Source organism: Nothobranchius furzeri, chromosome 2 (genome assembly GCF_043380555.1).
Source record: "Nothobranchius furzeri strain GRZ-AD chromosome 2, NfurGRZ-RIMD1, whole genome shotgun sequence".
NCBI lineage: Eukaryota > Metazoa > Chordata > Actinopteri > Cyprinodontiformes > Nothobranchiidae > Nothobranchius > Nothobranchius furzeri.
In genome coordinates, this window is record NC_091742.1 from 95,417,506 (window position 1) to 95,432,702 (window position 15,197).

At 46.0% G+C, this 15,197-nt stretch overlaps 1 protein-coding gene across 1 annotated transcript; it reads left to right on the top strand.

Moving 5' to 3' along the window:
* Positions 1-3,155: 3,155 nt before the first annotated feature.
* Positions 3,156-14,459, top strand: cfi (complement factor I). Its single transcript, XM_015976226.3, has 17 exons — positions 3,156-3,361; positions 5,709-5,959; positions 6,061-6,214; positions 6,801-6,864; positions 6,953-7,112; positions 7,192-7,382; positions 7,714-7,815; positions 7,890-8,009; positions 8,383-8,418; positions 8,500-8,520; positions 8,630-8,772; positions 8,934-9,037; positions 13,402-13,506; positions 13,587-13,762; positions 13,882-13,983; positions 14,044-14,192; positions 14,266-14,459. Exons 1-17 carry the CDS (start codon positions 3,308-3,310, stop codon positions 14,332-14,334), a joined length of 2,001 nt encoding a protein of 666 aa, XP_015831712.3. The 5' UTR covers positions 3,156-3,307; the 3' UTR covers positions 14,335-14,459.
* Positions 14,460-15,197: the final 738 nt, after the last annotated feature.

Below are 15,197 nucleotides of genomic sequence, written 5' to 3' on the forward strand. Positions count from 1 at the left end.
ATTCCTTCCACCGTCCGACTATAGCCTCAGTTGACGTCAGCAGCTCCCCATCCCCACTGTAAACAGTGTGAGCGAGTTGCTGCCTTCCTCTCCTGAGGCGCCGGACAGTTTGCCAGAACCTCTTTGGAGCCGATCGATAGTCTTTCTCCATGGCCTCATCAAACTCCTCCCACGCCCGAGATTTTGCCTCGGCAACTGCCACTGCTGCACCCCGCTTGGCTATCCGGTACCTGTCTGCTGCCTCCGGAGACCCACAGACCAGCCACGCCCTGTAGGCCTCCTTCTTCAGCCTGACGGCTCCCCGAACCTCTGGTGTCCACCAGCGGGTACGGGGGTTGCCACCACGACTGGCACCGGCCACCTTACGACCACAGCTAGCAACAGCCGCCTCGACAATCGCAGAGTGGAACAAGGCCCACTCGGACTCAATGTCCAACACTGCTCTCGGGACGTGGTCAAAGCTCTGCCGGAGGTGGGAGTTGAAGACCGTCTTGACAGGTTCTTCTGCCAGACGTTCCCAGCAGACCCTCACTATGCGTTTGGGTCTGCCAGGTCTACGCGGCATGTTCCCTTGCCATCTGATCCAACTCACCACCAGGTGGTGATCAGTTGACAGCTCCGCCCCTGTCTTCACTCGGGTGTGCAAAACATACGGCCACAGGTCAGATGATACGACTACAAAATCTATCATCGACCTGTTACCTAGGCTGCCCTGGTACCAAGTGTACCGGTGGGCATCCTTATGTTCGAACATGGTGTTCGTTATGGCCAAACTGCGGCTTGCACAGAAGTCCAATAACAAAACACCGCTCGAGTTCAGATTAGGTGGGCCGTTCCTCCCAATCACACCCCTCCAGGTCAAGCTGTCATTGCCCACGTGAGCATTGAAGTCCCCCAGCAGGACAATGGAGTCCCCTGATGGAGCACTATCTAGCACTCGTCCCAGGGACTCCAAAAAGGGTGGGTACTCTGAACTGATATTTGGCCCATAAGCACAAACAACAGTCAGGACCCGTTCCCCGACCCGAAGGCGCAAGGAAGCTACCCTCTTGTCCCCCGGGGTAAACCCCAACACACAGGCAGAGAGTCTCGGGGCTAACAAAAAGCCAACCCCAGCCCTCCGCCTCTCACCCGGAGCAACTCCAGCAAAGTAAAGTGTCACACCCCTCTCCAGGTCTCGGGTTCCAGAGCCAATGCAATGTGTCGAGGTGAGTCCGACTATATCTAGCCGGTACCGCTCAACCTCTGCCACAAGCTCCGGCTCCTTCCCCGCCAGCGAGGTGACGTTCCATGTCCCAAAAACTAGTTTTCTTGTCCGGGGATTGGACCGCCAAGGCTCCCGCCTTGGTCTGCCACCCGATTCGCATTGCACCGGACCCTTCATGTTCCTCCTGCGGGTGGTGGGTCCACAGTTGGACGAGCCCATGTATCCGGTTCGGGCTGGGCCCGGCCGGGCCCCATGGGCGAAAGCCCGGCCACCAGGCGCTCGCTCACGGGCCCCAACCCCAGGCCTGGCTCCAGGGTGGGACCCCGGTAACCCTCCGGGCCGGGTACTCCGACTCTTCGTTTTAACCGCCATGAAAGATCCTTCGAACCGTTCTTTGTCTCACCCTTCACCTAAGACCAATTTGTCATGGGAGACCCTACCAGGGGCACTAAGTGCCCCAGACAACATAGCTCCTAGGATCATTAGGGCACTCAAACTCCTCCACCACGATAAGGTGACGGTTCAAGGAGGAGACAGATAAACCTAAACCTAAAACACAAAAACTAAACCTAAAGACTGAGGGAGGGACTCACACCTACATACACCGAACAGGGGCAGGACATGCACACACACACACACACACACACACACACACACACACACACACACACACACACACACACACACACACACACACACACACACACACACACACACACACACACACACACACACACACACACACACACACACACACACACACACTCACACACACATACACTGAGGCCTAGTCCACACGTAGCCGGGTTTTTTTAAAACGAATATCCGCCCCTCCAAAAACTTGCATCCACACCACCTTGTTTTAAAAAAAAACTCTGTCCACACGTACCCGGATAAATACGTTGTTAAGGACATGCCAGACCTGTAGGCGGCAGTACTTCCCCCGTTCTTAACCTCGTCCTTCGTCTGTGGTCTTCTGCAAGGAGCAGTAATTCCTCTTGCAAAAACAAACAAGCAGAAAGCGCTTGGACCATTGATAAAGCGAGCGCAGCTCTGAGGGCATCCATGCTGTCGGCTAGTGTAAACACAGGTCGCACACGTGATGTCAGCATTTTTTTGTCGCGGAAAGTGACGTTGCGGACCTTAAAACGCTGGTTGTGTCTGTCCACACGCAGACACCCAAAACGGAGAAAACGCAGATCTTCACTTTGGCCGGAGTTTTTAAAAAGATCCGTTTTCATGTGAAAAAACTCCGTTTTTGTGTGGATGACAGGCCAAAACGTAGAAAAATATCTACGTTTTGGCAGATCCCCGGCTACGTGTGGACAGGGCCTGAGCTGAGGACAAAGAGGCTGGAGCTGACCTGGGAGGAATGATTAAAAAGGGTAACAACATAAGACACTTTAACTGAAACACAGACAAAAGACACATGAGGGCGCTATGAGACACAGAAGGGAATCTAGAGAGGGATGGAGAAACATCAGGAGACACATGAAGGAAGACACAGACGCAGACCATGACACTGTGAGGTGGGATGGATTATGTTGGTAAGGAAAAGAGCTCACTGACACACGCGTAGACAGATTTTAGAGTCATGGGTGTTTCATGTTTGTAGAAAACCTTTCAGACGTTTGAGTTCAGCTCATGAAAAACGGGAGCAAAAACAAAAGCGTTTATATTTTCAGCCCCTGCAGTTTAGAGATTAGCATATTCTCACGGCTACCTGATAAACGAGACATAATCCCTGAACAGAGCGTTTTAACCCGGACTGAACACGGACATTCCCCTCTGCCCTTTAACCTGACCATTTCACATTTGATGTTTCATTATCTAAACTTCCAGCTACTCTTCAACAACTTACAACCGTTAAAAACCAGACTTCAGGTGTCTGCCTACAGCTGACCTCTGACCTGACCTCACCACCCACACGTTTGTGTTTTTAGCCAGAGGATCAGTCGGGGGTCGGACTGGGACCGCATCGACGGGTCGAGCTAATGATTGATGACATCAGACACACAGATCTGCTGCTTTTGCTCATGAGCAGCTTTTATTCTCTTTCAGCTGCTTTTTAGTTTGTCTGCTTTCATAGTTTATGTCAAAATGAGACGACAGTCCCTTTTTCTGCTCCTTCTCCTCCTCTTCTGCTCTGAAACGGTGAGTCCTCCTGTTGGAGTTGTGCAGGACAAAGTTTGTCTGCGTCGCTTAACGGCTGTCCTGACCTGTAATTACAGCAAACGCCACCATGGTTGATGGACATCAGCTGTAATATGTGTATGTAGTATATGTTCTCAGGAAAAGGTCAACAGGAGTTGATCAGTGAGGTAGATTCATGATGGTATTTAAGCGTTTGGTTTAGGTGGGATTTTATTTTCATGCTGTTTCTTATCCTTAAAGCGTTAAACAGCATTTTCAGTGTGTGGAGGACGCAGAAGACGTAAAATGTTCTAACTTTAATGATGTATTTTTATTAGCTTCTCGTTATTTATGACTGCTGTTGGGGGAAAACCTCAGAACTTCAAAAGTTTCCAGTAAATGAAACGTCTTTTATTCACTTTTCCACTGAAAAGCCACCCATCAGATTCAGGTGCTGAAAAACGGATACGATGGCTGAGCTCATGACTTCACTTACGTCTCTTAGTTATTCTAAATATCTAAATAAAAGCGGGTGATGTTTGTCGTCAGATCTTCTTCCTGTACAAGAGAGCACCTGAGGCCACTGAGGCAGGTGGTGGTGGGATCCACACAGGTGACTCCAGCAGGGGGACGTAGCAGTTAGACGTATACTGTCAGGTTTGCTAGCATCCATGGAGCTAATGTTGAATGCTAGCATTAAAAACTGATACACTGTAACCCCGAATAAGTTCACTGAACTCAAAATTTATGAGGACACTGATTACCTAATAATTTTTAAGTTAACTTATCTAAAAACTATAAGTTTACCATAACTTAAAAAATATGACCTGAATAAAGTCCAAGTATTTTACTTCCTCCAACCTATAACTTAGCACTTAAGCAACTTACAAAGTTTTATTTCACTAAACTTGCATATTTTATTTTATTAGAACTTTATTACATGTTTTTACTAACTTAAATATTATAACTTATATGAACTCTAAATGGACCTATTAAATCCTAACCCAAATAAGCTGAATTTACTTAAAGTATTAATAACAATGGCATGGCACAGCCGTACAGCATTACTTTGACCAACCTCCTCACTTATGGGGTCAACATGATACAAAAAGTAACACCACATCTGCAACACTGAATGAAATAATAACTGGGAACAACAATCCTCCACAATTAACATGCATAAACACCCCAAAATAGAGCAAAATAAATGAAAATATGACTACCCACAATGCACCTCCCCCACCAGTTGTTTATTGTTCCTGCAGTCCATCAAAATTGCTAGTTTGTGGGTTTTTTTCCTGGAAATCCACAATTAAAAAAGTATACAAGTCTTTTTATCAGACACTTTAGGGTTGACGTAAAGACGAATGGAATAACATAGAAACATAAAATAACAAATCAATAATTTTTTTGTTAATATTAATCATTAAAGTTAAGTTGTCTTTTATTGATTAATTAAAGTTAAGTTTACTTAACAAAAGAAATAGTTCAGTTTAATTAAAGTGTTTGAGTTCTATGTACTTAAATCAAGGAAAAAGTTGAACAAGCTCAACACATTTAAGTTCTAAAACTTTTTTATTATGAGTTTTATCTGCTCAATATATTTGATTATTTTGAACTTTTGGGTTTACAGTGAGTAAAAACTTTATTAAGCAACATCCAAACAAATACAGATACTGTAAATGCCCCGGATGGCCCAGGCTACTTACTGGAACAGCTAAAGCAATGTTTACTTTTCTAAACAGAACTGGGCCAAGTTCAGTCCCCCCTGCTGTGATCCCGTACACAGGTGTTGCTGGTTTTAGCCCTACACCACCAGCATGTGGTGGACTGGTGGCTGGTCAGCCGTGATGAAATGATGTGACGGTAAACAGCTGGAGTGGAGTTAGCATTATTGCTACAGATGAAGATAGCAGGGTCCAGTTTGGAGTTAAAACACAATTGTTCTCTTTTTCAGGAAGATCTTCAGTGTAAAACTGACCTTTTAAATAAACGAGTGTTATCTGCGTAGCGCTGTAATATGTAGATTTGATGAGCTGAACTGTTCTCATCTGTCGGGTCATGATTGTGTTTAATTCTACGGTCGAGTCCACCAGAACCAGAGAGAACTCATAAAAGCGAGTTCCAGTGTTAGGTCATGTTAAAGTGCTTCCTTCATCATAAAGATAATTAGAACTGGTGCTTTAGATCTGAGTTCAAACAATTCAACACCAGAGAAAGTGACCTTTAACCTTCAGGTATTAGACCAATCCCCTCTGGAAGAATTTTACTATATAACACTGAAGTGGTCGTTCCCGTATAAACTTTAAATGAGTGTTAGACTTGATTATGAAAGTGTCAGTGTTGAACTTTTACATTTGCTGTGCAGCTTGCAGGAAAACAAAAGCCTAAAAGAAAAACCACCACAACAGCACCAAAACCTGCAGCGACAACACCTGCAGCAACAACGCCTCCTGCAACAACGCCTCCTGCAACAACACCTGCAGCAACAACACCTGCAGCAACAACACCTGCAGCGACAACACCTGCAGCAACAACACCTGCAGCGACAACACCTGCAGCTTTAACCACCAAAGCACCACACACTGATGAATATCTAGGAGAGTGCCAGAATAAAAGGTACACAAATATAATGATGATTGTTGGTGTTGGTGACATCATAAAGTTAGCAAGACATTTTGTTTTACATTCCCATTTGACACCCGGTCTGTAATCCTCAGGTTGACCCGGGACTCATGTGGCTTGGCGTTTTGCCTCCCTTGGCAGCGCTGCATTGATGGACAGTGCACCTGTAAACCACCCTACCAGTGTCCCATGGAAGGCATGAAACCAGTTTGTGGAAACAATAACAGGAACTACAGGTCCTTCTGCCAGGTAGCTCACCAAGCCCACGACTCCAAGACTCTACTGACTCGAGCCGGTTCCGTAGAAAACTGGTTCCCCTTATTTCTAACTCTGATGCAAAAACGTACAGCAGCAAAGTCGACGGCTGGACGATACAAACATCCCTGAAAAGATGAAAACTCACGTTGTTCCAACCCACCATGACCGCTGCTTTTGTGATCTGAGAGAAAATCGGCTTTTAGGGAATGTTTGAACTTGATCCCTTGAATATTAAACTTATTTTTGGGACCCACAGTGGCGTCCCAACTCCAACATTATTAACCACAACCTTCGAACATGTTTATCATGGGAGTAGGATTGGCATGGACAGAGGGGACGTGTCCCTACCAATATCCAGCGATGACCAGATAGTCCCCACCAATAATTTGACCACCTCTGCTAAAACACAACATGCCATTCATCGTCTGGTTAGCCTAGAGGTGCGGAAAAGGTTAAATGAAGTACTCTCCACAAGTCCTACCTCCATAACGCATATGGTGTTAGATTTATAAGTCCCCACCAATGTCAAAAGCAAATCTACGCCAATGATGTTTATGGACTTTGACTTGTTTTATAGGCGATGGCCCTCTCATGTCGGACCAAGAAACCCCTCTTTTCACATTTTGGAGAACAGTGCAATGGTTTGCTGACAGACACAATCAGAACCTTGTGATAGTTTGGGTATTCCCACTCATTAACAAGTTTTTCTTCATGTCCCTCCGACCACAGCAAATGTAAAAAAATTTGAAAGTTCCTTGGACAACGAGACAGGGGTGGTCAGGATCTTTCTTCCTGGAAGCACCGGACAGGGAGAATGGTTACTGGTCTGTCAGGACATGTGGGACATGGCGGCTGCTAACGTTGCCTGCAGGGAGAAGTCACACTCTTTGTAGGAATAAGTGTCTTTAATACATTTTAAATTATGAAAGGTATTATTGTTAAGCTAAAGACCAAGATTACGTTTACAGGGGTGCAGCATCTGCAGAAGCCAGGGTGTACAACGACCTGATGGTCAACAGCGAAATCACAAACCTTCCTGGGAGCTGCGTTAGCATCCGGTGTCAGGGCTACGAGACATCGCTGGCTGAGTGTGAAATCTACGACAAGGTGGACGCTGTTGACATGATGGTGGCTGCAGCAACCTGCTACATATCCGCAGGTCAGTGAGTAGATATTCTGGAACTCTTTGTCAGTGTATATCCTCAGCTAAGGGCGTGGACTCTCTCACAGAACAGAAAAACGAATGGTGCCTAAACTTCCTCCCAGAGGTACTCCTCCAACCATCCAGTTTGGTGATGAATGTCCACTCTAGCATGAAAGAGCACTGGACCAGAAGGATAAAGTTAGAACTAAGTGGATCAGGAACATGTTGGGTTCAGGTCTTAAAACTGAAAAGAACAGAGAAGGTCGAAAGGTTCTGACTCAGTCCAGTTCCATCAGATCCAGCTCATCCTCCCCTTAAACCCAACTGTTTGTATTTTGGACCGCAGAATGTGGCTTCACCTGTGAAAACACAAAGTGCATCTCCCTGAACCAGACGTGCGACGGAGTCGATGACTGTGGAGACCGGAGCGATGAAATGTGCTGCAAAAGTAAAGCGAACGCCACAACGAAGCGAGTGGAAACGCGTTTCCTGTTCCTCCCTGAGTGTGACTGTGTTTGTCAGAATGCAGGAACGGAGCGTTCCACTGCAAGACGGGCATCTGTGTGCATAAAGACGGAGTCGGTGACAACCAGCTGGACTGTCTGGATGGTGCAGATGAAGCCGTTAAACACACGACTGCAGGTAGGAAGCTAAAACCTCCCTGATCAAAGGGTTACTGAGCCGTTCAGGGGCGTGTCCAGGGGGTGGCCTGGGTAGCACATGCCACACTTGGAATCTGATTGGCCACCCCACTGAATTCCCGTTAAATAAACTTGTCTACAAAAAGCTTGGGGTACAAAAAAAAAACCATAATGATTGGTGCAACCAATGCATAAAGAAGTGCACTACCTGGGCCACCCCATTTTAAAAGATCTAGGCACGCCACTGGTGCCATGTAGTGTCTAGCTAGGACAGGAAAACCAAGCCAAAGCTACTTAGCAACCAAAAAACTTTTTACAAACTGAAGGGAAAAGAAACACATCTGTTTAGTAATGTTTGGTTTTGGTTTCTACAGCGTCTAATGATGCGAACCAGGCACGTGGACCTACAGGTAACGCGTGCTGAGATGTTTTATTAATAACTAGGCTTATGAGAGCTGGTAATAAAAACTGTTTTCTCTGTTTTCTCCCAGCTTATGTCTCCCGTAAAAACGGTACGTTACCTCGGCTGTTGCTGAACGCTAACTGGCCCTGAGAGACGTGAACAAAGGAACCGCGCCATCAGAAAACACCTAAAAATGAACTTCGCCTGTCTGTGTGCAGAAACCAGAACCAACAGAATGATTCTGGAGTCCCAGCTTCACTGTGGGATTCCCAACAAGACCTTTGAGGGCTCTGAGAACTCACATGACAGAGGACATTCCAGTCGAAGGAAGAGGGTGGTGGGGGGGGCCGAAGCCAGGCCGGTGAGTTGGGATCACTGCTACATCCAAACATCTTCTGTCTTTTTCTGGGATTGAGTCATCACAGTCAGCTGAAGCAGGGATGCCTCTGTGATGTGAGGAGCGGAGGTCCTCTAGTGAATGTTGAGAGACATGGAGGTAAACTAAGACCTGTTTGCCTGCAGACCCAGATCCAGTGGCAGGTTGCCCTGGAGGAGAACCAGAGGATCGACTGTGGAGGAGCGTACATTGGAGGCTGCTGGGTCATCACTGCTGCTCATTGTGTCAGGTACAGCCAACAGCAGGATGAAGACTCAAGGCAAACTTTTTATCGTTTCAAAAACGAATGTAGCTACAGCCGTGTTTGGGTATGCTGCACTGCATCATGGTCCAAGTTCAACGGGCTTAAACTTCCACTGCTGCAAGCTTTTCATTGCACCTTGTTGTGCCAAGCCACTTCTGCCTGTAGCATGCTATGCTAACAGATGTGTTTTATCTTGGTGTGGAAGAGGTGTCAGTCTGGCACCACAAAGCCAGTAGAAGCAGTGGCGGCGCCAAGGGGGCGCTATAGCTACCCCATGATTAGTCATTGCACCCCCAAGTAAATATTAGATTTTTTTTTACAATTTGATTTTAATTGAATGTGTGGATGTGATAATATTTAACATACAAAACAAAAATAATCAGTAAATTATCATATAGATAGTAAAAACTTAAACCAAAACCAGAAATTGATGTTAACCTTTGACTAGAGGTGGGAAAAATGATCGATTCTAATATGCATTGCGATTCAGCCGTGCATGATTCCGCATCGATGCAGCAACGTAACATAATGAGATTCTCTCCCTATGTCTATGTCGGGTGTCGGCAACCAGCGGCTCTGGAGCCGCATGCGGCTCTTCCATCCATCTGATGCGGCTCTCTGTGCTTGTAAAATAATGAATGGATATTTAAATAAAATGCTTTATATTTTACTGCATTAATTTTACATCTGTATGCTAATTCTAAATGTAAAGATTGTCTGCGTAAACCTGAACAGGTCCAACCCGGTTTTACTGTGAGACCGGGTTGACGCGTCACGCTTGTGCGTAATCATATCGGCGCATTCTGAGCTGACGAGGATGTGAGATTCTGGGATTCTCCTCAGACGGCTCCTGGATGCGTCGCCACATTGGAGACAGGAACAAGCACTATTCAGCCAAAGTTTCATAGTCAGGGAACATTTTCTAAGTGACAAGTCTCACTTCAGTGGGAGGAATCAGTGGCGGTTCTACATCGAATTACTCCCCGGGCGAGGCCCCCTTTGAGCGCCCCCCCCCCCCCCCCACCACCACCACCACCACCACCACCACCACCACACCACCCCACCTGCATGAACACACGCATGTTTTCTACAAACAGGCATGTTTTATTAGAACGACTATTGAACATTCATTTTTCTAAGGTGCACATATTTACATTAATTACTATGAAGTTGTCAGAATGTAAAGCACTATACATTATATACTGTATCAAAATATATAGAATCAAATATACAAAAACAAACAATAACTAAATATTAAGAATATATGAACATAATAGATAATAAATATTCTAAATAGCAAAAATATTTCACACGTAACAAACTAAAGATAATCACTACAGCATTGCACTTAGAATAGAAAACACAAACTAAAATTAAAACCTAACCTTGATGCAAAGTCATCAATAATGTCATCACATGAAATCTGCTCCCCTACTGAGTGATTGATACTAATCAGAGCCAGGTTAGTGAGCCACCCCTGAACCTAGTTGACCTCAGGTATGACTTGATCAAGTTTTGAAAAGCTCCTCTCAGCTTGAGCCACAGTGACTGGCAGAGCAGTCCAAAAGTTGGGGTAGATCTCCAATAGACCTTTATCATGATCCATAATATTTTAGAATTGCCTCTGAAATTGTAATTTAAACTGACATAAAACAACTGTAGACTACCAAAAATGCCAACTTTTACAGAACAAATCATGTAAAAAATAATCAGTGCAGCCATCTGCAATAAATAAACAGGATAGTTAGTGGTGACTGGGGTGTTTTCTTCTGCTTGTAGAGTTGTTTTATTTATTATTATGTGAACATGATCAACATGTGTTTGTTGTTGTTCAGGCAGGCCACAGGCTGCAGTGAGCATTTAACAAATCCTAGTTTGAATCAGTAAAAAATGATTCGAGGACTTTTTTCAAACCATTTGAATATTCGTTTAAATATTTCAGCCCTATTAGCTCTGTTAGCAATTAGTTGACCGCATTTAACCGTTAAAATCCCAGTTAACTGGTTCAAAAAATTGAAAACATGCATCATGAGAGCTACATACCTTTATCTTTCTGCTCTTTTTTCTTTTTTTCCCCTGAATGGGGGCACCTGGTGGTTTTAGCCTTTTTATGTTCATCTCTTCTGTTTGGCTCTTGACTCAATAAGTTTCCTTTAGTCAGGACTAATCAATTTGACCTTGATGGGGGGTGACCACAAAATCGTTTTGTTTTTCCTTTTTTTATTCGGCCATTTCACACAATTCAGAGAAACCTGAAAGAATTATAGGCCTGTGTTTATGATATTATGAATGAAATATGGAAGAACGTTAAGATGTGATTGACTTTAGCCATGTTAATACAGTTGATTCAGCCCCTGCACGCTCATTCATTTGGGAAAGACGCAGAGGTGAATTCCCCCGCCGCACCCCTCCCCTTCCTGTTCTTCATAGACACACGGAGCACGTGAACGTTCTCAGTCAGCAGGAGCGCCTGCAACTGCAGGGGGCGCCAACTTGCTGTTTCCAATCCAGACACTGTCATAAGACAGATAATAGAAAACCTCGGTGCGGCGCAGATTTCCTTTTTTTTTTTTTACTCCGCGCTTGTGCGCCCCTTTTGTGTCATGAAAAAATGCCGCCCCGGGCAACTGCCCTGTCTGCCCGTGCCTAAAACCGCTACTGGGAGGAATCTTCCCGCATGCGCTCTGGTTCTGCGACGCGCTCCAAGCCCCTCTCCACATCTTCAGCTCGCTGTGGACCTTATGTAGTACACGCTGACAGAGAGCTGCGCTGAGCAGTGTCCAGCTCAGATGTTCAGATGGGAATAATTTCTTGAGTGATTTAGCTACATCTGCGATGTGCGAAACGAATAAAGTGTCAGTTCGTCTGCATGCGTCGGGGTAATTCTTTCTATTCTTTCTCCTTCAAAATAAACGGTCAAATACAGGAACTGTCCGGTCAGCACAAGCCCTGCTTTTAACTGTTCTGTTTTCTTGTGAAAATAGATAAAATTTAACTTGATTAACACCAGAGCCAGGCGCACTGCACCGTTATCTCCGTCACTGTAAATGAGGGAAAAACAAATTGATCGGATCCTTTTCTGACGTTCCCCACCTACAAAGTTTAATTACAACAATCAAACGTGACAGAGCCTGGATTTGTATTCTGAACAGTCTAAACATGTTTTAAAAAGAAACGTATGACAAAAGTGGCACCTGCTCAGTAAAACCACCAACAGGGTGAAAATATCTAAATATTGTAGCAGAGACGGGCTACAACTTCTGGATCCATTTTATATAAATCATTTTATTGATTATCGTCTTATGAAAGATAACTTTGACGTACACGAGCGACCGGTACTGGCTGCTGTCACCTGTTGTGAGCAGCTCTCTGCTGTCTGAGGGTAGGCCCCGCCCACAACGCCGCGGTGCTGTGGCTCCCAGTGTTTTCTTTACTGTGGGAAACGGGTAATAATGGCTCTTTGATGGGAACAGGTTGCCGACCCCTGGTCTATGTCTATGCGAGGACAATAAAGTTTTGAGGTTTTACAATTACTTCTGGGGGCAGAGTTGCAATGACATGCGCACTGCGTTGCCCTATAGCGCCAATTTAAAACAGAAAAGGCGGACAGGGATACAGGGCCAACATTACCAGTAATCAAAGATGTACCCGTTACATTTAAATCTTAGATAAGGTTCGTAGCTTTCAATCTAGTTGTTCTCGTTCATCCAGCTTCTCCACGGGGGTCATGAAGGGATGGACATGGTCAGCAACAATGCTTAGGTAGGCTGTGGCATTGCAACGGTGATCTATGAGTACTAGGGGGTTCAAAATGTCCCACACCATTCCACCACCACCACCAGCCAAAGCCGTCGATACAAGGCAGGATGGATCCATGCTTTTATGTTGTTGATGCCTAATTCTGACCCTACCATCTGAATGTCGCGGCAGAACTCGAGACTCATCAGATCAGGCAACATATTTCCAATCTTCTATTGCCCAATTTTGAGGACCCTGTGTGAACTGTAGCCTCAGTTTCGTGATGGTAGCTGACAGGAGTAGCACCAGGTGTGGTCTTCTGCTGCTGTAGCCCGTCTGCCTCAAGGCTCGACGTGTTGTGCGTTCAGAGATGCTCGTCTGCATACCTTCGTTGTAACGAGGGGTTATTTCAGTTACTGTTGCCTTTCTATGGCCTTCACTGGACAGATGTACCCAATAAAGTGGCCAGTGAGTGTATACCATCCTATCCAGACAGCCGAGCCACCCCAACAGGCTCCTCTAGATGTGAAAAAGCAGTAAAAAAAGCCATTTCCTTGTTTGATGGTAGTTCCTGTCATGCTGAAGTCTTTCTCACTAATATGTCCCTGCAGGCCCAGGCCCTCTGCTTTCAGAGTCAAGTTCTCTCTTTGGAAAAAGTTTCGAGCTCAGGGAACGACGGACATCGTTCCCGTGGAAGAAATTCGTATCCATCCAAAGTATGAATCCAGCTGAAAAACCACATTAAAGCTAACATCAAGTAACTTACCTCCGGTGTTGGTGTGTGAACGCTCCTCAGCTACGTCGCAAGCACCTACGAAAACGACATCGCTCTGGTCAAGCTGGAGAAGCTGCCGTTCACAGACAAATGTCTGTTGGACAATCCCGCCATCAGACCCGTGTGTGTCCCCTGGTCCACTCACCTGTTCCAACCCAACCACACCTGCAGCATCTCAGGCTGGGGGCGAAACAAAGGTACGGGCATCAGCACGGACACTCAGACCGTGGGAACATGGAGGATGATCTGATCATGGTTGATGTTTCATGTGTGTGTGTGTGTGTGTGTGTGTGTGTGTGTGTGTGTGTGTGTGTAGAGGGGAAGGCAGCTCAGGTGCTGCTCTGGGCCAACGTGTCACTCATCGCTGGATGTGAATCTTCCTACAAAGACCGGTTCAAGCCGGGCATGATATGTGCAGGTAGGTGTGTCCACAGCAGCTGAACCGAGCTGCCTCAGGGCCTAACGTGTCTGTGTTCAGGGGACGTGGACGGCCATGTGGACTCGTGTCAGGGAGACAGTGGAGGTCCGCTGGTCTGTGAGGACGAACTCGGGGTGTCCTACCTGTGGGGCATCGTCAGCTGGGGGGAGAAGTGTGGCCAGCCTGGGTTCCCTGGAGTGTACACTCAGGTAGATAGAAAGACACGGAGCGGCTGCTGCTGACTGGATCAGGAGTCAGACCTGTCTCTCCTCTCTGCTGCAGGTTGCTCATTACTTCGAGTGGATCAGGCTTCACACCGGATGGCCAGCAGTCACCAGGTTCAACTCCTAGCCCTGACCCTGACCAACACACACCTCTCACTGCTTGCGTGTGTGTGTGTGAGGCTTTGATGCGTGGATCTTCTCATTTGCATTTAAATATAATAAAACACAGTTCCAGTTTGTCTTGTTAAAAGATTTGATTTCAATTCTTATTTGTTTCATTTCTAAAAATTTGTTTTCAAATTTAGTTTTAGAAGTGAAAGAGGTAATCTGCTGGTGATAGATTATAATCCCAGTGGTGTTCCCAAGGGGTAGCCAAGGGTGCCCTAGGACCCTTTCTAGAAAATTGCTGGGCCGCCACTTTAAACATGTCTTCTCCAGGTCGGGGATGAGGTCCTGCCTCAAGTGTAGCAGTTTAGGTATCTCGAGGTCTTGTTCACGGGTGAGGGAAAGATGGAGCATGAGATTGATAGGAGGATTGGTGCTGCGTCTGCAGTGATGCAGGCGTTGTACCGGTCTGTCGTAGTGAAGAGAGAACTGAGCCAGAAGGCGAAGGTCTAAATTTACCGGTCAATCTACTTTCCTACCCTCACCTATGGTCACGGGCTTTAGGTAGTGACTGAAAGAACAAGATACAAGCAGCTGAAATGAGTTTTCTCTGCAGGGTGTCTGGGCTCTCTCTTAGCGATAGGGTGAGAAGCTCAGTCATCCGGGAGGGGCTCGGAGTAGATTTGCTGCTCCTCCACATCGAGATGAGCCAGTTGAGGCGGCTCAGGAATCTGATTAGTGTACCTCCTGGACACCTCCCTGGAGAGGTTTTCCAGGCCCTTTTACCATACCATACCATTCCATACCATACCATACCATACCATTCCATACCATACCATATCATATTTATTTATAAAGCACCATTTCAAAATAGCATGGCAGCTA